The sequence below is a fragment of the Branchiostoma belcheri genome, unplaced genomic scaffold (assembly GCF_001625305.1).
Source record: "Branchiostoma belcheri isolate BF01 breed outbred unplaced genomic scaffold, Haploidv18h27 scaffold19, whole genome shotgun sequence".
NCBI lineage: Eukaryota > Metazoa > Chordata > Leptocardii > Amphioxiformes > Branchiostomatidae > Branchiostoma > Branchiostoma belcheri.
This window is the reverse complement of record NW_017803379.1, coordinates 1,768,113-1,790,689: the sequence shown is the minus strand read 5'-3', so window position 1 is coordinate 1,790,689 and position 22,577 is coordinate 1,768,113. Positions and strand designations below refer to the sequence as shown.

At 39.3% G+C, this 22,577-nt stretch overlaps 1 protein-coding gene across 5 annotated transcripts in view; it reads right to left on the bottom strand.

Moving 5' to 3' along the window:
* Nucleotides 1–28: 28 nt before the first annotated feature.
* Nucleotides 29–22,577, bottom strand: part of LOC109467990 (cGMP-dependent 3',5'-cyclic phosphodiesterase-like) — a 69,887-nt gene continuing 47,338 nt past the window's right edge. Inside the window, exons 9-33 of one of the 5 annotated variants that reach the window (XM_019766178.1) lie at nucleotides 20,779–20,853; nucleotides 19,884–19,925; nucleotides 13,173–13,241; nucleotides 12,738–12,880; nucleotides 12,128–12,279; nucleotides 11,639–11,702; nucleotides 11,446–11,527; nucleotides 9,811–9,873; nucleotides 8,621–8,681; nucleotides 8,113–8,194; nucleotides 7,871–7,908; nucleotides 7,313–7,354; nucleotides 6,768–6,806; nucleotides 4,968–5,041; nucleotides 4,742–4,819; nucleotides 4,365–4,487; nucleotides 3,648–3,718; nucleotides 3,241–3,363; nucleotides 2,858–2,945; nucleotides 2,577–2,624; nucleotides 2,310–2,384; nucleotides 2,007–2,106; nucleotides 1,672–1,784; nucleotides 1,268–1,413; nucleotides 29–780 (exon numbers count right to left, since the gene is read on the bottom strand). In XM_019766178.1, coding sequence (XP_019621737.1) covers nucleotides 579–780; nucleotides 1,268–1,413; nucleotides 1,672–1,784; nucleotides 2,007–2,106; nucleotides 2,310–2,384; nucleotides 2,577–2,624; nucleotides 2,858–2,945; nucleotides 3,241–3,363; nucleotides 3,648–3,718; nucleotides 4,365–4,487; nucleotides 4,742–4,819; nucleotides 4,968–5,041; nucleotides 6,768–6,806; nucleotides 7,313–7,354; nucleotides 7,871–7,908; nucleotides 8,113–8,194; nucleotides 8,621–8,681; nucleotides 9,811–9,873; nucleotides 11,446–11,527; nucleotides 11,639–11,702; nucleotides 12,128–12,279; nucleotides 12,738–12,880; nucleotides 13,173–13,241; nucleotides 19,884–19,925; nucleotides 20,779–20,853 — 2,193 coding nt within the window. In that variant the 3' untranslated portion in view covers nucleotides 29–578. The remainder of the gene's footprint in view (nucleotides 781–1,267; nucleotides 1,414–1,671; nucleotides 1,785–2,006; nucleotides 2,107–2,309; nucleotides 2,385–2,576; nucleotides 2,625–2,857; nucleotides 2,946–3,240; nucleotides 3,364–3,647; nucleotides 3,719–4,364; nucleotides 4,488–4,741; nucleotides 4,820–4,967; nucleotides 5,042–6,767; nucleotides 6,807–7,312; nucleotides 7,355–7,870; nucleotides 7,909–8,112; nucleotides 8,195–8,620; nucleotides 8,682–9,810; nucleotides 9,874–11,445; nucleotides 11,528–11,638; nucleotides 11,703–12,127; nucleotides 12,280–12,737; nucleotides 12,881–13,172; nucleotides 13,242–19,883; nucleotides 19,926–20,778; nucleotides 20,854–22,577) is intronic. The other 4 variants (XM_019766183.1, XM_019766179.1, XM_019766182.1 and 1 more) reach the window with 4 other exon arrangements.

Genomic DNA, 22,577 nt, shown 5'->3' with positions numbered 1-22,577 from the left:
GTATATATATATATATATATATATATATATATATATATATATACTAGATACAAGACAACAGTGGGGCAAAAATAAAACTTTTTACAGGGTGAAAAAACGTTCAATTCTACATGTAGAACAAGTTGTAGAACAATTTACATCATAGTGCGTAGGTACATATAGTGCTTTTTAAAACCTAAAAGTGAATCTATAAAACCCGTCAAGTATAATATGATATTTATTTACAACACTGACAGTATTTTCTTCAACTGCTAAGTACAAATCTTACACAAGAAGCAGATGACACCACAGCACAATCTGACACCACTGTTTAATCATGTACAACCACATCTGGTTTTCCATCTCTGAAACATTGACTTCCAATATTTCCCACAGACTATTTACACATACATTATACACATGCACACTTACATTTTCTTGCAGAGCTGGTATAAAAATGATATTATTTCCCTTTGTCTTGCTGGCACCACTTACTGGTGTCAAAGCTCCGTTAGCTCAGCTCCCACCAAATTTCCTCCACTTGACGTATAAAAGTAAGGGGATATGTATTGTGTATATTAAACAATAATATAGCCCTGTCAGTGGTTGGCCTTGCCCCCCTCCCCGTTGTTGACCAGACTGTTGTCATCGTCCTCGTCCAGCATTTTGAAGAAGTCGAAGGAGTTGCCGTGGGTAATGGGCTTGCGTTTGGCGGTCTCTCGAACTTGCATCCAGGTGTCGCGGTTCGCCTTCACGGCTTGAAACACGCACTCTGACCCTGGCAGGAGGTCTCCCAGGATCCTATATGGGGTTAGTTGGTTAATAGTTAGGATACAAAAATAATACGGTAAAGTTGTGAGAAGTTATACAAAAACCATATCATACAATTTGTACACGTTACTAGCAGCACTAAGTCAGCTTTTTCTTCCACTACCCTAAGTTTGTTTCACGTAAACATCATGTCATGCGCCAAAGGGGTGGGTGTTGCATCAGAGCGCAACAATCCTAGAGGGAGGTCCATCTGAAATAGCTTTTCCTGCATTTGAGGGACAAATTTTGCTTGTAGGCTACTTAGTTTAATGATTAGTTATCATATCGTTTCCATATATATTTTGTCCATCAAATGACATCTTCCATGTCTTTTACAGACATCGATTTTGTGTCAGAGATGACGGATTGGGCAAAATTTTTGTCCGTCACGAGCAGCAAAATTCTGTCAAATGACGTGAAGACGGATGCTGGCTAGAACACCAGAACTTTCCATACTAAACCCCCGTGCCCTGCTGACCTGTAGAGAGGCATGGCGATGTTCTCCAGGAAGCTGATCTGCAGGTCGGGAATGAAGGCTTTCTCCCTGTCCATCATCTCATGGGGGCGGTACCCCATGGACTTCTCCAGGTCACCCTGACGGAAAAACTCCTGGTAGATCAGCTCCTGTCAGGCAATGAACAAGTGTCAGTTCTAAAACATTCCAACAACTGTCGGAGCAGCTCTACAGACAGAATAGAAAAATGTGGAACAGAGCAGTTCAGATCCTGGCTGTGGAATGAAACAACTCACTCACACACCCACTCACTCAGGACCACATGCTCCCATTTGAGACTAAGTAGATCTGTCCCTGGCTGCCTCCCATGCAAAAGTTAAAAACAAACCACAAGTGAAACAAACCACAATGTATCAGTGAAAACTCACAGCTATTTTCTTTGTGGTCCCCCAACCCTTGGTCTGGTCAGACAGGTCACAGGAGGTCATCAGTAGACAGGTCAGCAGGGTGTGGCACCTGGGGTTGGATTTGTCATATCCCTCTGCAGAAAGCACACAAAATTACGTCAAATAAGAGAGGGGTCTTCATATGTTTAGATTTGACATACAGAAGCTGCTAAATCGTAGCAGCTCAGAATCTACCAAACAAAAAATAAATGAACAGGTATGTACATGCAAAAAGGTTAAAAATAAGTCAAATAGCTACTACATTTACGACAGATCATTAATTTGCTGGTTTCAAGTCTGTACCAGCAGAGCCTGACCTTTAGCCATGGCCTCCAGGTCTTTAACAGCGGACAGGTGATGTGCCAGGTCTGTGGCTAGGATGATCTCCTGTAGCAGGTCCAGGGCTTGTTCATAGTCCTGAAAATAAAACAACATAGAGTAACTGTAAACTAAATGTGCTGCATAGAAAAGTCTGTCTGGCATAACAGCAATGTTCCTTTTTGTTATATATTTAAGAATTTCAAAGAACTTTATTTTCAACCACTTCTAGAAGTTTTACATTGTTTAGAATATCTTAGAAACTGTGATGTTTTATGAAATGTTGGAGCAAATTGTCTTACCCGTTTATTAAGGTTTTCAAAGATGTTGCAACCCTCAGTGTTTAAGATGCACATGGCTTGGGCAAAGTGATGTCTCTGCAAGTGGAACAACAAAAAGGTTAAATCCAATGATTGATCCAATGTCTTAGAATTTCCCTCACAATATGTTCTTATGACTATTGTGTGTTCAAGATTCTGTTTTACTCTACTGTTGTCCTGTCAAAAATCACTTCAATTGACAAGGTGTGAAAATGGTAACAATTTAATATTATTGATTTTTGTACAAACCTCTAAAACAGAGCCTTCTGAGCTGTACAGAGCTGCCAGGACTGATTTCTGGGAAACAGAAACACAATCTACATCATACAGACATCATTATTGATCATACACTAACCACTGCCATATAACTAAATACATCACTGCCATACAACATATATATCATATGAACCTGGTCCAACAATTGTCTTACACTCACATTTTTCTGCTAAAAACAAACACGGATTAGAGGAACATGTTTTCCAATTGCTCTATTTCTCCCCCCTACAGTTTTTTTTAAAGGTTGCACTCACTGAGGAAACTTGGAAGGCATTATTGGTTCCTCTGTGGTCCAGGTCATGGCACAAACATGCTACAAACAGCGCAAACAGCTCCACATCCCTGGGGGGGAAATGGAGAAAAAGCAGTCAGTAAAACACTGGTGGAACAAGTGCATGTAATACCACTGTGAGAAACTTACATGGAAGTTAAACTCAAGATTTGTCAATGACTAAGTCTTACTACTTTAGTTACAATCTTACATCAGGCATTTTGCCTAGGACTAGGATTTTTACTACAGTAGCTTAGGTAAACATAGATGCAGATGGGTGAGGAGGGTGGATTGCATTTGATGGGCGAGTATCCTCTAAACATCACATGCACAGCTCAAGACATAGAGGAGGTGTGAAAGACTCACGTAAGCAGCTGGTCGATGCGTAGGTTCTTGTAGAGCAGGTAGCAGAAGTGAGAGACGGAGAAGGCGTGGTACCAGTTGTGATACGGAGGGTCACGGTAACCCTTCTTCACCATTAGGACAAACCTACAAAAAATTCAGCCATGGTTCACATTACATCCCAAGAAAGCACAGCAATAATACCTAAAGCTACTGGTATATCTGTGAGCTTTCTGCAAAATTAATGATGAAATGCATAACTTTGCTGATATCTTACATAAGTTTGCTGATATGTTACAAAATAGAAAAAAACGGCCTATTCTCTCAGTGCATCTGTAGTTCAAGGCTTGTTAAAAAAGATGCAACTTCTTATGATGTTGCTATTTCCTGTATGATGATTCATCACTTTAATTCTGAAGACAAGGCCTTACTTGACGAGGGTTTCCTTCTGGATTCTCCACCTGTTGATCATCCCCATGTCCTCAAACATGGCGAGACAGCACTGGGGAAGCAAACAATGGGATCAGAACAACTCTTATAGACTATCCATCACTTTTCACATGCAAAAACATAGAGCTGGGGAGACAAAACTTGTTTAGGGAATTAGGAAATTGGAAAGTGCACAATTTATCTTTCAGCACCAAGGACAGGGAAATCTTCTTCACTATATCACACTTTTATCACGTACTTGAAGTAAAAGTAGAACACATCTAAACTCAGTCTGATGGCCAAACAAGATTTCTTTGCCTCCAATCTGATCCTCACTATCCATCAGGTCAGGTTTAAAACATACCACTATCAATGGCAGGGTTCTGTTTCAGCTAGAAACTGTCTCTGACTGATGAAACAACCAGTTGAACATTGAACTACATGTATACATAACACCTCAGACTATTAGTATGATGTAGACTCACACAAGCATACATATCCATTAAGACTTAGTGTTTGTCTAAGGTTTCCAATCGTAATCCATACAATGATGCAGTTTCCCTTATACAACAAGTTTGAGGAAACATCTCATGGATTGATTGATCTTGATTTTCTTTGAACATGAAACGTTATGTGGTCTTACTAGAAAGCAGTTACTCAACACTTAGAGAGGCACCATGGCTAAAGAAAACTGAAATAAGTAACTAGTAACTAGATACCAGAGTGGTTTGGTCATCATAGATGACTCTGGGAGTGAAACTGAAGACGAAGACATCTGGATGGATGCTGGTGATCGCTGGGATCTTGTCAACTATCAGCCGTGCTGTCTCATCCTCGTTTACCTGAGAAAATAATTTGTAATGTACATTTTCTTGTGAAATAGTCTGTAGCATCAAAGTCAATGGGTTCCAAGTTGTAATTGTACATGTTCTTACTGCTTAGAGTGTTGATGACAAAATTTCTGAGTTGAAAATCTACTAATTCACTGACAGTTATGAATATAAGCATCATAACAAGAAAACCTGCTGGTTTAAAACCAAAGACAAAACCAGTACAAAACCAAATTGAATACAAGTAAACAAAATGTAGTGCAAACCTTCATATGATACATCATTAGCTCGTTAGACAGCTTGCTGCGATGTTGGGCGTCTGCAACTTTCTTGTACAGCAAGGACTGTGGCGGGAGAGGGGGAATATCAAAACCATTACCAAAACAGGACATCTCGGAGGTATACCAATAATGTACTGAAAAACAACCAAAACAATCAAAACATTTCAAATACTACCTTTCCAAAAGAAAAGTATTGGCAGGTGGTACTCACATGAACAAGGCTGATTCCACAGTAAATAGAGAAGGCCTGCGCAAGCTCCTCGTCATACGTGGAGAAACATGGCCCTAATATTGTAACACAATATCACTTATACACACACACTTCTCTTCCAGTTATTTGCTGCCTCATTTGAAAGCAACACATAGCTACATGTAGGTACCAATATCAGTAATTCATTTAGCAATAAATACATTGAACAGTTTTTGTACCTTAAATCTGACAGGCGACATTATAAAATTACACTAGAAATCCCCCCTGGTGTGAGCACTTTAAAACATGTACACTACAGTCTTAGGTAATAGCCTTGTCCTTCTTAATACTATGTCGTCAATGAACAATCAATGGCAAAGCCATTAAAGGGAACATTTAAGTCAGGAGGATTGTGTTATTGTCTTCGTCAGAAGGACTATGAAATTGTCTTGCCGGAGTGTGGGGAACTGCGGATTTTGCGATATAACTCTGGAAGGCATGATTCGACGTCCATGATTTTTGACAGGCAGATTACCGCTGTTGAGGCCAAAGTCAAGTACAAGTTTCGGCTTCGTGGGGGGTCCGTGCGTCACGTTAGTGCACCTTTTGTGTTTGTGGCTTGTTAGCAAGATAACTGATGTAAAATGTTGATCATAATTCTTGGTGTCGTGCTTACTATTGTCGGGACCAAGGTTAAGTTCGTTACTGAGCTTCGTGGGGGGTTTCGTTGTGACTACAGGGGGCATTTTGTTAATTTTTCTTGTGAGCAGGATAACTTTTGTATGTGTGGATGGAAGTTAATGAAATTTGATAGGCATGTTACTGTGGTGGTCTCCAAGATTGAGTTCAAAGATGAGAGTCGTGGAGGTCGTTATGTCCCCGTAATAGGACCTTTTGTGTTTAGAAATCCCCCACCTACATCTGCTTGGAGACAGCCGACAGCTGGATAGCCGGGGAAGTTCGGGGGAACCCCGTAATGGGATGGGATCAAATGACGTTACATTGAGGGATTGTACTATAACTTCAGCAGGGGGAGGATAGGTTGGACATATGTCAGGTTATTTTCTACGGCCACACCAAGTAATTGCTATGGATGACGTCCACTGGAGACCTTAAATCTAATTACCTTAAATTTAAGGCAAGCGCGCAATAAAATCACGAAGGGCCGAAAAACGAGATGGCTAGATTTGGAATGTTAGGACACAAAGAACACAAGAAACAAGTCTTCTATTTGTCATAAAGACAAATTAACAAAACAGCAGTAGTCGCCCTGTTCTGATTCTTTCCTTTATAACATCTTCTCTTATTATATTTTGCGGCGCTGTCGTGACACTTTCAACACAGTAAGAATTTCTTGAAGGTTTTTTTTTCCAGTAACAGTCCAAACTCAAATAACGTAGGGGGGGGGGGGCTAACACGGGTGACAACGCATCTGTATAATCTGCAGCAAACCGTTTCAGGGTGTTCGGTACCATAAAATAGTACAGAGATTCTTTTGTTCTTTAGACCAAATTGATTATTAAAAAGAGTGAAGAATACGCATGTTAATTTCTCTAGAACGATGTACCTCTGACGAAGACATGAGACCTCCGACCTCTAGTTTATAGATGATTTTAGACAGTAGAAATATGCACACTACCTCATGTCACCTCATGCTAAGTACTCACTAGTCGCGTGTACACAACAAAAATATCTGCACTTGAAATACTCTCTACAATCTACAGTGTAAGACTGCACCACATCTACAGATGTGCCTGACAATAGTTATAAAAATGCTAAAATGCAGTACTTCACTGTATGTATACTATTGTAACAACATACCATTAATTTTATTGCATAGTTCTGCCACACCGACAATTTCTGGAAAAGAAAACGACACAATCATAACATCATCACATTAGCAGGGCGTCCCTTCAATGTAGCTCTCAGTTATGACAAACTGAGCATGTAGGATATCACACACTAGAGCAACAACACTAGTACTAGTATGCCTATCTAACAGTAGTGTGTAGAGACATTGTAGCTACAGAGGAGCTATACAAACACTAGTTTTGGTTCAGAATAAAAGATAGGATCTCTGGACACACTTAGAGATTGCAGATAGTTGCTGTACAGTACTATATGTAGAGGCATTGTAGCTGAGGATGTAAAACAAACACTAGTTTTTTTTGTTATGTAGTTCAAACACTCTCAACTTCTTTTCAAGTTCTAACAGATCTACAGCTTTCTACATTGTTTCAACACCCTGAAATGGCATACTTTGCTCAAGGTTCACTGGAACTCTCATTAGAGTTTGACTTCAGCCAGTGTCTCTGCACACTACACCGCTTCCTAGAGTAGGAAGACTTGGTGAAATCAACACTAACCTTCGTTGTCCCCCATGAGAAAACTGCCTATTACCTCAGAGTCTATGGTCATTGTGAAAGCCATGAACAAAAGAAGAGCAGACTTCAGCAAACAAAAATCACTTCAAGACAGGCTCTTCACTTGACAAACACCTTTAGGGGTGGGTGGGGAGGGGGATGAAATAAACGTAACCAAACACAAGAGGAACATCTAGGGTGTATTGGACCTTTTGGCAGGAGATTTGGGGCAGGAGTGGGGGTGAAGGGGAGACATGTTTGAAGATAAAAATGGAACATGGTAAAAACTCAGGTACACCATATAGCATGGATACTTCAAAGTAATCTGTACCTTACAAGAACATGAATGATTAACTTCAATGACCCTTTTATCAAGACTGGCCTTACAATAAATACTGCTCTGTCTTCCAGTGCTAGGCTTCTAAAAAAACACCAAATGCCTTTCAACAATGATGAACAGGATAGCAGTTATATGTATTTCAAACTTCGTTATGTATATCTACCAGTGTACTTGTAAATCTACAGTATTTCTTATAATATGAGAGAGGAGCCAGGCCCTACCGTGTCCTTCATTCTTGATTGGGAAGCAGAGTATATTCCTGGGAAGAAGACATGAACATTGTAAGATCCGGAAGTATCAGGAACAGTTACCATTATTTCACTTTGCTCTTCACTGATCTATCTGAGTGTCTACCTTCACCGTTTACAAGAAAGTCAAGTCTTTTGAGTGGTTACTCTGGGCAAGTTTGGCTTTTTCTATACTTCGGACAACTACATGTAGCTCTTCACCCTAAGTGACCTACCTGGTTCTGAAGCCAGTGCTGTGATCCACACCACTGTAGAACAGCGGATGGGAGTATGCATCCTTGATGTTTAGAATCTCCCCTGGTGGAGGAAGAGCAATCATGGGAACATCAACAAAACAACAGGCAGTTGCATAATGTCTTAAACTTGTGATTAGTCATTGAATGTTGTTGCTTTAATGCCAACCTATCAACCAGCCTCTCTAATTGGTAAAAAAGGTACATCATCAAGTCCTAAAACCTCAGGGCAATTGTGTTTAATTGAAATCCCCCAAGTCTAGGTCAACCAACTTTACTAGAGTCTACTGTAATGTCCTCTATAATACTCTGTATCTGTATCTGTATAGCCGGTATAACCGCCTTTCGGCGTAACACACCAGCTTCGACTATACACACCACATACTATAAGCTAAGTAAAAGTTAAGACCTAAAAGATGTAGTAATGACACTAATCACATGCGTCATTATTCAGAAAATATGCCAAACACACTACAGTAGTTAGACTCACCGGTAGTTGCCACATGCCCAGCTATGCCTTGATCAATGGGTATCCTCAGCTCATTCATGTTCTATGAAGTAGTAAAAAGTGAAAAGATATGTTCCCACTATTATCTTATCTGTTATCTTGTACGGGAGTCTACAGATTATGTTACCACCATTTAATAGTTAACGTTGTTAAGTAATTTTCCCTTCACCTCAAAATAACACAATGCCGAGCTGTAAAAGATACTGAATCTGGCAAGAAATGCATGATTCACTTCTTCTAGCCTAAGGGTAAAGTCTTTGCAATAGTGAAGAAAAGAAGAAGTTAGTACACAAATTTCTTGACACCTACTGGTGTTAGTAATACAATGAATATCTTCGATCATAATTATCTACAGTAGAATTAACATTGCAAAGAAAGTCTGTACTAGGCATTGTAAAGAAACAAAGAAGTATCGGTGTGAGATACAAATTTCTTTTGAATTCTTTAAAAGGACCCCTCGATACTCTGTCCTTAACAAGTATTGGTTCAGCTTCATTCAGAGCAGACAATAATCTGGATCAGAGAAAGTAGAGATTGTTGTTAGTACAAAGGAGAGGATTGGATGGAACAGCTTGTATGTCTTAGTGCAGTAAGTGAACATGTAGAATGTTAGGTAGTGTTAGAGCCAAGTCTGTGTTAGGGGTGGCTTCAAGTGTCACTCAAGGTAAGAAGCTAGGATTAAGTTAAGACTACATGAAGAAACTACTACAACTTTCAAAAGTATTTTTTATCATATACTCTTGAAAATCACAATATGAAATGTTGTTGGTTTGCTTTTATTGCATTTTTGCTTCCTCATCATGATTCATTCAGAATCTACATCTCGTATTCTCAGCAAAAATATGAATCAATTTTTGGAAAACAAAAGATTGTGACAGATTCTCCTCGAACTCTTTTTGATCTTTTTTGATGTCCAAGATAAAAATGTTGTCCAACTAAGTAATTTCCAATACATTGATTCTGTGAAAATATGATAAGATGATGAGAAAGGCTTGTCCTCGAAAAAGGACAGTGACGTTTCCCAGTACTCCTGTATAAGAGCGAGAGAAAGGAGATAGACCAAAGTACAGGATGATTTCCAACACCGAGAAAGGCACAAGCTGCCAGCTAATAATTATGCCAGAGCAAGCAGTGCAGACTTAAGTTGTTGTCCTTTTTTTCTGCGGACTCACCATTACTCGCACATCAGACAACCTCCTGTGATTGGGTCCAAGCTCCTGCCTAAGCTTTTCCAGCTGGGTTGGGGGGAGGGAGAGGGTTGGGTGAGTAGGGTCCTTAGCGCTGCATTATGGGGAAAGACCTGCACAGCGAGGCTTTAGTACATAGCAGTGTGGGGTGTAGGGCAAACGGGTGATACTGCATACCACCAACAGTAGCAAACCTACATGTGTCACAATCACACCTATTGTTTTAAAGTGTTGGTGTTACAGTGAAGATCTTAGTAAGGTGACAGTACTGTACAATGTGTGCTACAACTCAAAAGTGAACAATTTCAGCACAACAAAAGAATTTCTCTACAACCTGATAATAATATTAATATAATAATAGGTTATCAATTAACACCATTCCCTTACACCCAAAGGTGCTATATCACAGCATAGCTTTAAAAACTTAAACAAAGTTATAACAGTTACTACAATGTGTAGGGTGAAAACTACCAAAAGATATTATACGTGTCACATACCCTGGCTATTACTAATACCTCTCACATTCTAAAACCAATTACATGAATGTTACTTACAACTAGCATTGTGCAAATGATATGTTGAGAATACTAACAGCATAATCTAGAAGGACATACTGTAGCATAACCAGTAATGAACTGAAGTAAATGGAACTCTTCTAGATTAATGTAATGAAGTACTGGTATGCTAAAATAGCTAAGGATAATATTTTCTTTCAGATTTTGGATCAACTGCAGAATTTCAATTATAGCAAAACACATTTCAAATGAAATTTGACTGATTTTGCTTCTGCACTCCACACCTTTATAAACCTTTGGAAATGTGCAAGTCAAAATAACATCGGTTTTCTATGATTAATACACAGCTACACTGTTCAAGAAGTTGCACCAAAGAGCCTAACATTGACAAGTTCATGTGTACAAGTTGTCTCCGGGTGTGGCAGAGGCACACAGGTGTGCTGTTGCTAGGCGTGTCTGTAACTACAGGTGAACCACACAAAACAACATCTGCTGCTCTTACCTGAGCCTGAAAGGATGGGACAGAGCATGCAAAGAGACAGGCTGTCAGATTTAACATGCAGGGCAACACTAAGGAGTGTGCTTTGACATTCTGAAAACACCCTGGTTAAGACTTAATAGATCTAATGCCCAACATGGTGTATTGGCAAGTATGGCAAAAAAGTTTTCAAAGTTCCCAAACAAAATACAGTAGCCTATCAAACAGCAGGCTAAAGAGCAAGACTCAATTTCTATATACTTTATACCAGACTTTATACCAGGGATAGCTTTGTGCAAGAAAAAATGATAGCAAGAAAAACCCTGATCTTCTGATTCTAATTAATTACTGACAAACAACAACTGACAAGAAACCAAGCATAATTAAGGGCTGGTATGAAATATTTGCTAACAAACTGTTTGTTCTGAAACCTTTGCAGTTGAATTCTATTTTACATATTTAGGAATCAGACACAGCATACCACCTACTGTACGTGTCATGGTACCAATATTGAAACGATTTGGTTATGCCTCTAGTGGTTCTGTATAATTTGAAATCTAATGTCAAGTTCAAAGGGTTATAACAGAGTGTAGGTACAGGAAGAAGATGCTGTCTACGGATTCTTACCTCACTTTCATCTGCTACAACTCCATCAAACACCTTAGCAACCAACTCTCTCCTCCCCTTATCCACCAGGAACAGGGAACACCTGAAATAATAACAAAATGATATCTGTTAGATGTGTATTTTGTAGTACAGTTCATCTGTACTACCAACTGTCCAAATTTGTCAGAAAAAAAGACAGTAAGTTATACCCAACCTTTCTGCATGTGTTAAGTTCCGGGCCTCTTGCATGATTTCTCGTAGTAAAACAGATACATCATCTGAAAAGTGAGAAAAGAAGTTGATAAGTTCTTGTCTGTCCAATGACCAAACTGGCATAGGTACCCGGTTGGATCTGACTATGTTCTATCTATTGGATGGCCTTTCAGAACTAGGGGGTTGAACAGGGCACAACTTCCCCTATCAGTTTGCCTCAGAAATGCAGCTTGGGACTATGCATTATCTATTGGATGGCATTTCAGCACCGTGTGTGCATTGGAAGCTTGCACTAGGGTAGAATTCTCTCTACCACTTTGCTGGAGTACTGCAGCTTATGATTTTGTGTGCATTACCTATTGGATGGCATTTCAGCACTGTGTGAACCGGAAGTTTGGACAAGGGGAGAACTCCCTCTACCATTTTGCTGGAGTACTGCAGCTCGTGATTTGGTGTGTATTTTCACAACAATACGAACAGTGTTTATTACCTAAATGTGTGAATAGGTTCTTTGCAATCTGCAGCATGGACTGGGTCTCTAGCTTGAGTTTCCTCTCCTTCTGTACAGCCAGCGTGCTGGTCAGGACCGTGGATGTGTAGGTGAAACATGTCAGGATCTGTGATGCGTCTCCAGAGCTGAACCTGTGCAACACAGGACAGTAACACCACTGTAATACATTTACTTCTATTGCAGCAACACCTGTGCTGTGCAATGTGACCATCAGAATTGCCCTGAGGAAGGCAACAGACGGTCATTGAAATGTCTGAGTAAACCTCTTGGTTGTGTAAAAAGATTCTCTTTATTCAGTTAATGTGTTGTCTGTTAGATAATAAAAAAAAGGACAACAGTCTTTGACTATTTTTTTTCTCCCTCCTTCCTTCCCTCTTTCCTACATACTTTCTTTTGTCAAACGAATATTGCAACTAAGTACCCTGTTTAGATTATATTTACCCATGGTACATCTGACTTAACATTCATTTGGATGTGTATTCAGTACCAAATATTCAATCCCTGCCATCCAAGTTTTGTAGATAGAAACAAAATGCCAGATAACATCTAAACCAGAAATCTATCATGATATAGAATTTTGCAACCATACTTGAGTCTGTCCCTCTTGTTGAAGACACAAGCCAGTGCCACAATGTTTCCTGCAGCCTTGCTCTCCACTGGGATACACAGCATGGACCTGATCTCACCCAGTTGGACATGCTGCACCAAAGACTGCAGCTCCTCCTTGCCTTTCTAAAAGGAAATGCAGATTACAGCTAGAACCACTGCTTTGACCATCCAACATGATGAAAGGCTACTCAAGCAACAGGATACAGTTTCAAAACTGTCATATGTTTTAAGTAGTATCCACTACTCTAGAGTAACAAGTTCCTTATGTACATGTATCTCATCACAACATGGATGTCTATGCTTCATCTACACATACTTGTATGTATTGCTCATTTGCTGAATACATAATACTATCGTATCATCTACAGAATGATGTTTTTGTTATACAGTACCATGCAAAGAACATTTCACTCACAGAGTCCAAGTCTTCCAACGTGACAGGTTTTTTGCTGGATACCACATGACCTAAACAGCTCTGGTCAATCTGTAGGGAGAAACAACCGAAATGTTAAAAATGTTCATTCAAACATGAATCTCAAAGAATTTGATGATTAAATGATACACATTTGCTACTAATAACTCTGGTAAAACAGGAGGAGCTACCTCTGGTTTGAAAAATGAAAAAATTGAGGATACTCTTAGAGTATCATTAGACACAAGAAGAACACTGTGACAAAAACTACCTGACGTCTTATATTTGAGCAACACATAATTTAGCCAATGTATACTAGCAAAATCTTTTCTCATGTACAATGTACTCAACCAAACTTATATTACGACTTACAGCACAATGTTACAGCTCAAAAACATGATAGGATGATCTGTAAGCCAAGTTAAGCTCTACTTAACTTAACTTTTCAACAGTATAACTAGATTTCTATCTTAGTACACTTAGACACCATGAACTTTGAGGCAAAAATCAGTCATGGCAAATAAAACCTGATAACTGAGGGAGGCAATTTCACTCTTCACTGCACAATGTTAAGACATAAAGGTTGACTGGGTTATGAGTCTGTCATCTGTAATGTCATCAAAAATGTTCACAAGATCGTGAGGTTTTAAAGTTCAATCATTATCCGACCATTAAGCCAATCGTTTCTTCACAAAAACCTCTACAATGTTGAAGCTGATGACTTCTCATAATGGTTATGATAACTTTTACTGTGGAACAGGCCCAAGGCAGTTCAATCTACTTTCTTGGAGAAAAGATTAATCTTCTTACAAAATACAATTATGACAAGTTGTTACTGTAACATCAAAATGACACAGCACTCTCAGACTGTCTAGTGAATAGGACCTGATATAGCTTCTCTAAGGCAGTTGTTCTGCTGCTTAATGCACATTCTGTTTCATTGTGATAGCTCTGCCTATGTAAGTGCGCTACATACTAAGCTAGAGATATCAACATGGCATAAAAGCCACTCCAAAAAGTGCAGTAACACTCTTATTCCACCATAATTGCACTCTGGGTTCCTAGAGGCTACATGCAATCAATCACTGATTGAATCAAGAGTGTAAAGCAAGTGGAAAAATAGCTCTGTTCCTTGAGGGCAGGCTGTAGACTCTGCGTTAAAACCTGATTAAGTTGCTGGAAGGCAGAAAAAACCTGTGGGGAGAGCAACTTTAGGAGATGAATAGGCCGACAGTAATGAAGTTACCTTCCCCTTTCTTGTCTGCACTCTGCAGGGATGTTTTTGCGACGCCTGGCTTCAGAGGTAGCTTAAAGTGATTTTCCTTGCTTAGCAAAGGCACCGACTAGTGAAAAGATCACTAATTCTTAAAAGCTTTTTACTGGTTCTTGCCAAAACCAATTTTCCTTACAGTGGTTGATATGCAAGTAAAGTTGGCAGTTGGAAAACCCTGCAAGATTCAAGAGTTGCCCTCAGGGTTTCATTATAGATAATGGAGTATACTTCTGGGGAACAGTAGAATGCTTGAATTCAACATCAAACTCTGTTTTCCTTTTGCCAGGCCTGTATTTAGTCAGATCCAACCTAAAAAGGCACTAGAACAAGCATGTGTCTAGCCTCATATGCAGGAGGGTATTGGGTGGACTGCCACTTTATTTCAAGTCTCTTGACATCCATATATTACTCCTACTAACATCAGATTACACTCTGACCACTTTCTTCTTTGACTTTATTGTTCTTTCCTTCATCTCAGTTCCATAATCATCCCTTATCAATGTCTGACACCTTCAGTCCTATGCTAATATAGACTACAACAAATCTTGCTCCGAAATCATTGTAATTAAGGAACAAAGTGATGATCTACAACGGACATATCTGTACTGTATACACATGAATCAGTCTGGAGACAGGCTGTCTCTAACACTGTGGAGAGGCAGACAGCTGGGAGACATGAAATCTTCTCCAAGTGCAAAGTTCCCGGTAAATGGTAAGACTCCCCGTAGAAGGGATAACCAACCTTTTTGACCTGAAAATCCAACCAGACAAGCATATCTACCTTGGAAATTGTCCTGAATGGTAGAATTACTATGTTTGTGTCTCCATGTCAAAGTGCTGTACCATCCCACCATGTGGGTTAACTTATTCACCCAGAGATTACAAGTTTGCATTCTGGTATGTCAATTGCATGTATGGGGGAGCCTAAGGTGTTAAACCTCTGCATGTCAAAGGAACTCTCACAGTCTTCAATAAAATTAAGAGTAACCCAGTGTGGTTGGCTGATAAAACACAAGCCATATCAAAGCTGCATTGCTCTTTCAGCTACATGAAAAAGCGTCATGCTCATCAAAATATGAGTATTTTGGAGTTACGTCTCAGAACCTGAATCCCCTTTTTTGTAAATCAGAAAAAAAGTGAATCCAAGAGCCAATTGATTAAATTGGCGTGGCCTTGGATACAATATTTCAAAGACCACAGGTGAGGACCAACTTAAGGTCTTCTTCACAAAAACCTTTCATCTTCGAAGACCTTATCTAAATGCATTCCTGCCACCCACGTGCCTTATCCTTTATGATCCATGCTCCTTGCCAGATTTGTCTTCAGTAATACCTCAGCTCAGTGGCCTGACTAACAACATACTGATAAGACTGGCCCAGACAGACTGGTTAAAGGAAGGGATTTTGAGATGAAGAAAAAGCTGAGGAGTGTCAGACTCAAGGAGGAAAGAGTCAAATGAAGAAGCACCTCTTTTACATGATGAATGTCAATGGGCTATGAGGAGAAATCAATTGAGTATTGAATTTAGCCTGGCAGCTTTTGAAGAAGATTGAAGTGAATAATCATTACTAACTCCACAATCTTGCAAGGAGAAAAAAAAACTGGAATAAAAATTAGACTTTGACTTAAAAAAGGGCTTTGTTACAACACAATTTCCAAATGAAAGGAAATTAGTACACGTATATTAGTCATCCTAACCATGGACCTGTATTTCTTCCTATTCTTCTACTTTCAACTTTTCATGGCAGGAACATAACAGAGTACACGATTCCTCCATTACTCTTCTCATCTAATACATGTACTACATATATATAAATAAATACCCCACTTTGTCATGGAAGACATTTACAAAGCATACGAAAACTAAACGTCCTTGACAGTAAACCGCCTATAACCAGCAGCAAAATTCCCATGCCTCCACATTCCCACTGCCATGCATGGCACAACCATTAGTGCAAAAGTCATCACACCTTTACGACCATCAATGCCCGTCCCAGGGGTACCCAACGGGTGTGAAGAGTTGTTAGAAAGGAGGAGAGTTCACCTCTTGCAGCGGTTAAGAGGGCTCTTGGGATGGAGTTGAGGGTAAGAGTACCTTGGGGTACTGGACAGGATGTGATGGAGAGATGCCCTTTACGACTACCAGCGCTGGTAGTGATCAGGGAGAACACAGTGGGATTTTGGACTGACTGCCACATGTACATGGCTGGCACACTTTGCCATCAATTTGCTTAGTTGAAGGAAACAACGGATGACGGCTTTTTATTGGAATATGAAACTGGAAGAACATATTATACAATGTATGACTATGAATGTTTAAATCACCAATGAAAGGAACACATTAACAGTAGGAAACCTGTGAAGCAGGACAGAGTCTCAAATATAGAAGTATATGGTACATTGTATAATATGTATTTGCTACTAGTATCAAGTGGGGTACAGCATATGTACATGTACGTCAGTTATGACTGAAATGACTGCAGTATGCAAGTTTTATACGTGATTCATGCACGGACTGTAACTTTGCAGGAGGAAAATCGTTTATGGCATTTTTATTGTGAAAGAGCTACTGTGTCCCATAAAACAACCAACATAAACTTTGTTACGCTGTTATCAATAAGTGTATGTGCCATTTAGCACAAAACTAACATGACATGTACTTTTGTCCCGCTGATATTCAACATGCTATTCTGCATTATTCATCTAGACAAATTCTAAATTCCAACCACTGCTATAATATACAAAAACCTACATGTGTGACCAGTTTCAAAGGCGTACTGAAGGCAGGTTTTGCTTTACACTTTGTAAGCTCAAAACCTCTCACTCCTAATCAGTTTGCATCTCCAATACTTGGCTTAGCTCTTACCAAATCAACCTTCAGTTGACCAGTGCGATATCAAATTTCATTGACAGTTTCCACTGTAATCTGATCATGTTTATTCTATTTCTTGCATGCATACCTGTCCTTGACATAAGCAAATAACATTGGGTGACCTTTAACCTTCAAAACCAACGCATCACTTTCAAGTTCAAACCCAAGCTGCTAACTAGATACGACAGCTCAATATTATCCAACCTTCCAGAGAATCAAAGGCTCCAGTATACTCCCACACTGTGGTAAGCTGATAAGAAATACTTCTTTGCAGTAACAAAGTCAACATGACACTCGAAACCTATCTGCAGAAACTAATGCCATATCAATTTTCATGTTCAGCTGAAGTGTAATACTTAAAGTGCTCCACGATTATCCATGCCTTGCATTGCATCGTCGTAAAAATGAAATTAGAAGATAAATCCTTTTTTCATTTCAAGGTTTTTGGAAGTCGGGCTGCTACCTTTTCCATCTTTCTCAATGGCAAACATGACACAATAATTGCCATCCTTTTATGTGTGGTAATGCCTATACTTGGTGGAAGATGAATCGCCAATCTTGATAGCCTGCCAGCTGGAATAATTGCAGTCTCAGAAATGATGTGAGTGAGGTGAATACTCCATATGGAAGGGTTTTCTGATGGCATTCTTCTATAGAAGGCCATGATGGTAAAAAAACAACTCTGAGAGAAATTTCATTGGATAAAAAGGCAGACAACAACATCAAAGGCAAATGTTATAAAAACTTGTTAGATTTCTTTAAAACCTTACCAAAATGTATGAAAAAATGTCTGTGCATCATTGCAATCTCTATGAAACAATCAGACCAATGGCGATGTGATGATAAACTTGTTTGTTTTAGCATATCCACTACCCAACTTTGTTTGATGCAGTAATTCTGGCAAAAATATTAGGTTTAGCAGTTGGCCAAATAACAAATCACATGTATGAGTAAGAAGCCTACATATGATCAATAAGACATTTCTAATGCAGAAAATGCCACAATTTATTCTTAAAATTCTCCAATATGAGAGCAATTTACAGTTTATATGCACAGTCATATCAATGACTTACTGTTGTACAACTTTACAACATGTATATCGATCTATCCAGTCTTCCCTCAAACACAGACAACATAACACAACGCTTTGAAAATCCTTTCCAACTTCTTCAACCTCTGTTCACCTTCTACAAGTACACAGACTATCAACAGTCATATCTGAGGCAAACATATCCCTGCATGACGCATGTCCAGCCTTATCTCTCACAAAAGGGATGGACACAACGACTGGATCAGTTAATTCACTTTACGCAGGATTGATTTTATTGATTTTTGTCATCTACACTTCATGAATTTGCCCCCAGCTATCCACTGAATAGATACAGTACAGCTCTGCTGTATCTCACGTAATAGATGCATATAACGGTGGCATGAACTTCTTCTGTAATTCCAAAAGCAGATTTGAACAAAACAAATAAAAATACTCAACAAGCAATAGACAAAACTGTGATGAAAGGAATAATTAAACCTTACAGATGGCTGATGGAGAAGATTTCCCTTCTTCAGAAACATGCATTGTTCTTTTTTCTTTGCACATTGGTAATTCATTTGGATGTGAATTAGAGAGGAACTCAAATGAAGATAAAGCTACATTGATTTCATTTTATAACTAATCCTATAGGACTTGCCTTTAACCTTATTTATCATAGACATCAGAAAGAAAACCTTCCATGTTTCATAACTACAACAGTTTCAGCACCACAGACAGACCATCCATCAGACTGTCCGTCAGCTTCAGAAGTTGGCAGTGATGACATGTTGCAGGATCAATGAGATCCATGTCTATAATACTTGTATCTGAAGTGGGGGAGTTGTTTATGGCTAAGCCTTGGAGGCAGAGAAAGCTGGCAGTAAATTGCAGGTGATAATGTTGACATCATGGAGTCCTGCGTTAATCCCATCATGACAAGAATGCTCTCATTCAGGCATATCAAAGGGAGTCCATTATTGGAGAATACTATCATTACTCCTTGAGTTTAGATGATAAAAGTTATAAAGGGCTTTCCACTCAGACATTTCACAAGGGAGCATCACCAGATCACCAGCATGTCCCCCCCCCCCATATCTTATAACAGTCTCTCAGTCCTGGATATTCCTTCTGCAAAATTTTCCTAATAATATACAAGGTACCTGCATGTACAAGAAAATGTTTCACAAGAAACAGAGTTGAAAATTTTAGACACAAAATCCAAATCCAAATTTTCAACTTTCCTGCAAACAACAGATGGCAACTAAACCCTACCTCTATGTTCTTGCACTTGTTTCATCTTATAAACTTAATCTAATTTATGACTGGCACCCCAGAGCCAATTTGTACACTTAAGCTCAAGCGTAGAAAAAAGAGCCGGTGGGACTTGACGTACGGCCGGTTTCTGTCAACATATCAGATGCCTACTGACGTCAGAATGGCATCGTCTGTGCGCAAATCAAATCAAGTGCATCATTAGAGCAAAAGGCCCTGCAAACTACTTTCAGATATGCTACGAGCAGGAAAGTAAGGAGTACTTACAGGGAAACGCAGCTCTTCTTCCAACACATGTTCTCCAATCACCTGTGGGACAGTTCATCATTATTTTCATTTTATTAAAATGGAGTGCACTGAAAATTTCTCAACTTAAATACATTCAAAACAAATTGCTAGTACAAACTGTGCATGTCCTTACTCCTGAAACTTCAAACAGTACAATATGTCTGAATTCTTCATCATACATCCTATACAAACTTCATAATCTGTAAACCAGCTACATGGATAGATAGTACTGCAAGACTACAGTAAAAAAACAAACAAAAGATGTTGCCCAGTGAGCAAGGTATTACATCCGACGTATGCCGTAGTGTACTCTGTCCAGATAAGATCCTTCATTAATGTGCTACAAATACCCAGTATCGACTTTCTGCCATGGTAGTGTATCGAGCTGCAGTGTGACAAGATAAGGACACCACAGCTAATGGAACTTGTAACCTCATTACATCAGTCATGCCTGTCTATCTACTCTTCAGTCTTAACCCTATGGACATTGTAAAATGGCTGAATCTTTGTTTGCAACAATAGCAAACGACTACACATCCCACAGTAAAGCTCATCCATCTACCGGTACACGTATCCTGATGTTTTGTTGACATCTTGTCCACAGTGCAAATGTTTATATGTCACCCCAAATTCTTTTATCGGTTGTCAGACATTTTTAGCAAAAATTTAGCAAGTGGTTGAGATAAACACAAAGGGCTGGGAAGAAAACTTGTAGCTGACTATTATCACTTGTTAAAACTGTGTGCACCAAGGTACGTACTGCCCCTTTAACTGTTTTGATGTCGCTGTTCCATTCAACATAATGTTGTCTTTAAGCTGAGAGACAACAACTTGAGTTGGTGACTGTGATTTTAGCTTCCTTGCTTAAACTTACCTGACAGAAGAACTCTGCAGTGTCATCAGCTACAAGCAGCAGCAGACAGCACTCTGCCCTTGTTACCTTTTGTAACTACAATTTAGATAAAAGAAAAAAATATCTCATTAATGATCGATAGGCATCTTTTTGCAACATAAACATATTAAGACTTATATATAGGAAGGATACTATTATATATAATAGGTTTTTGATAGACCTACATGTATGTGACAAGTTTTACTAGATTAAGTCATTGATTTTCTCATGAATTTAAAGTATTGCTTAACAGTAGAATGTTTCAAATATGTATCTTTTGCAAAACCTGAGTGTTATCAAAATGGATAGAACAAGCTGATGGAATGGCACAAAAAGTGCAGAAGGAATGGCTTCATCCATCAACATATGCGCGCTGACATCCACTGTCACAGTGATGACAGGACCTCTAGAACTGGTAATACTGGTATGGCAGAGATGGATTCATGTATTAGAGGAGTTGCCATTGACCCTACAATGTATGTACCAAGGAATGGCTACATATTGTTATGGCTGTGTCGTTCCGATTTCTGTGGTGTCTTTTTCAATAGCTTGGGATGGCTTGTGCAGCTTGATGCCAACCATCCTCTTCAGATGTCAAAAGTGGACGATAACAGAGGACTGAAGTTTTGATCGATATTAAGTAGTCCATGCTGATAATACGGTGAAACTGATTTTATCAAAACTTAACTGGCGAGAAATCTGAGGACAAAAAAGTCGGGCACATGTCGAAAGTTGCACAAGCCACCACAGCCTGTTACAGAGGACCCAAATGATGCTGGTGGCCATTGGGTATGGAGCTACTTTGCTAGATAAGAGCAACACCCATGCGATTGTAATATCATGGAGTCTTCACTCGTCTCTATAAGTACTACAGGCAATGGGACTGTGAGATGGATTGTTGGTTGTTTCCCACATTGCCATTAAGGCCCCATCATAGTTGGCAAAACTGGGACTAAATCAACTGGACACCTTTCAACTGGGGAATGTGACGAGAATTCATGTCAGACTCGGTAGTATTGGTCACATCTGCCTTTACCAAAGAGGGACTAGGGTGGGGGAGCGACCCTTCAAAACATGTCTAACCTTTGAGGACCAAAATTATATGGCCAAACAACTTTGGACTTTGTTTACCAGTAGTGTTTTCATCCACACTACCCATCCACATTTTGGCCAGCATAGAATCACAAATGCTGGTAAGACACCAGTACTTCAGATTTCATGCAGAAATAGTCAATACTATAAAGAAGGGTAGGCTGGACCACAACAGTCTATAGATAACTTACTCATAGTTCAAGTTCGAATTTTTTCTGAGTCTGGAAATACAATAATACTGCAACATTGTCATCAAATTGAATTTAAGTTACCTATGACATACCTATATCAATCATATCTTTACAGTTGAAACATACGAGCATGATCAATACACAAGTCACATCTGTAGTCCTTTGCTGATTGTGTGCCTCACAGATTTAATCTGGAAATGACTGACTCAGTGTTCCTTTTTAATTGCTTTCTGACTATTAAATATCAATGTTTAATACCTTCTTGCAATGACAATTATCTAGAGCCAAGCCACCATATCAGTCAGACCGAAATCAGCCAGATTCCAACATAATTTTGCTGTGCATGACCTTCATATAAGTTTGTCCTGTACTTGGCTGTGTTCCCTGTCAGACATTAGCTCCCATTATGCCGCAGCAGGGTTGATGAAGCATCAGTGTATGTGACCCGTGGGGAGGGTTAATCCAGGGATTATGAGTTACAGGTAAGCCCACGGCAAA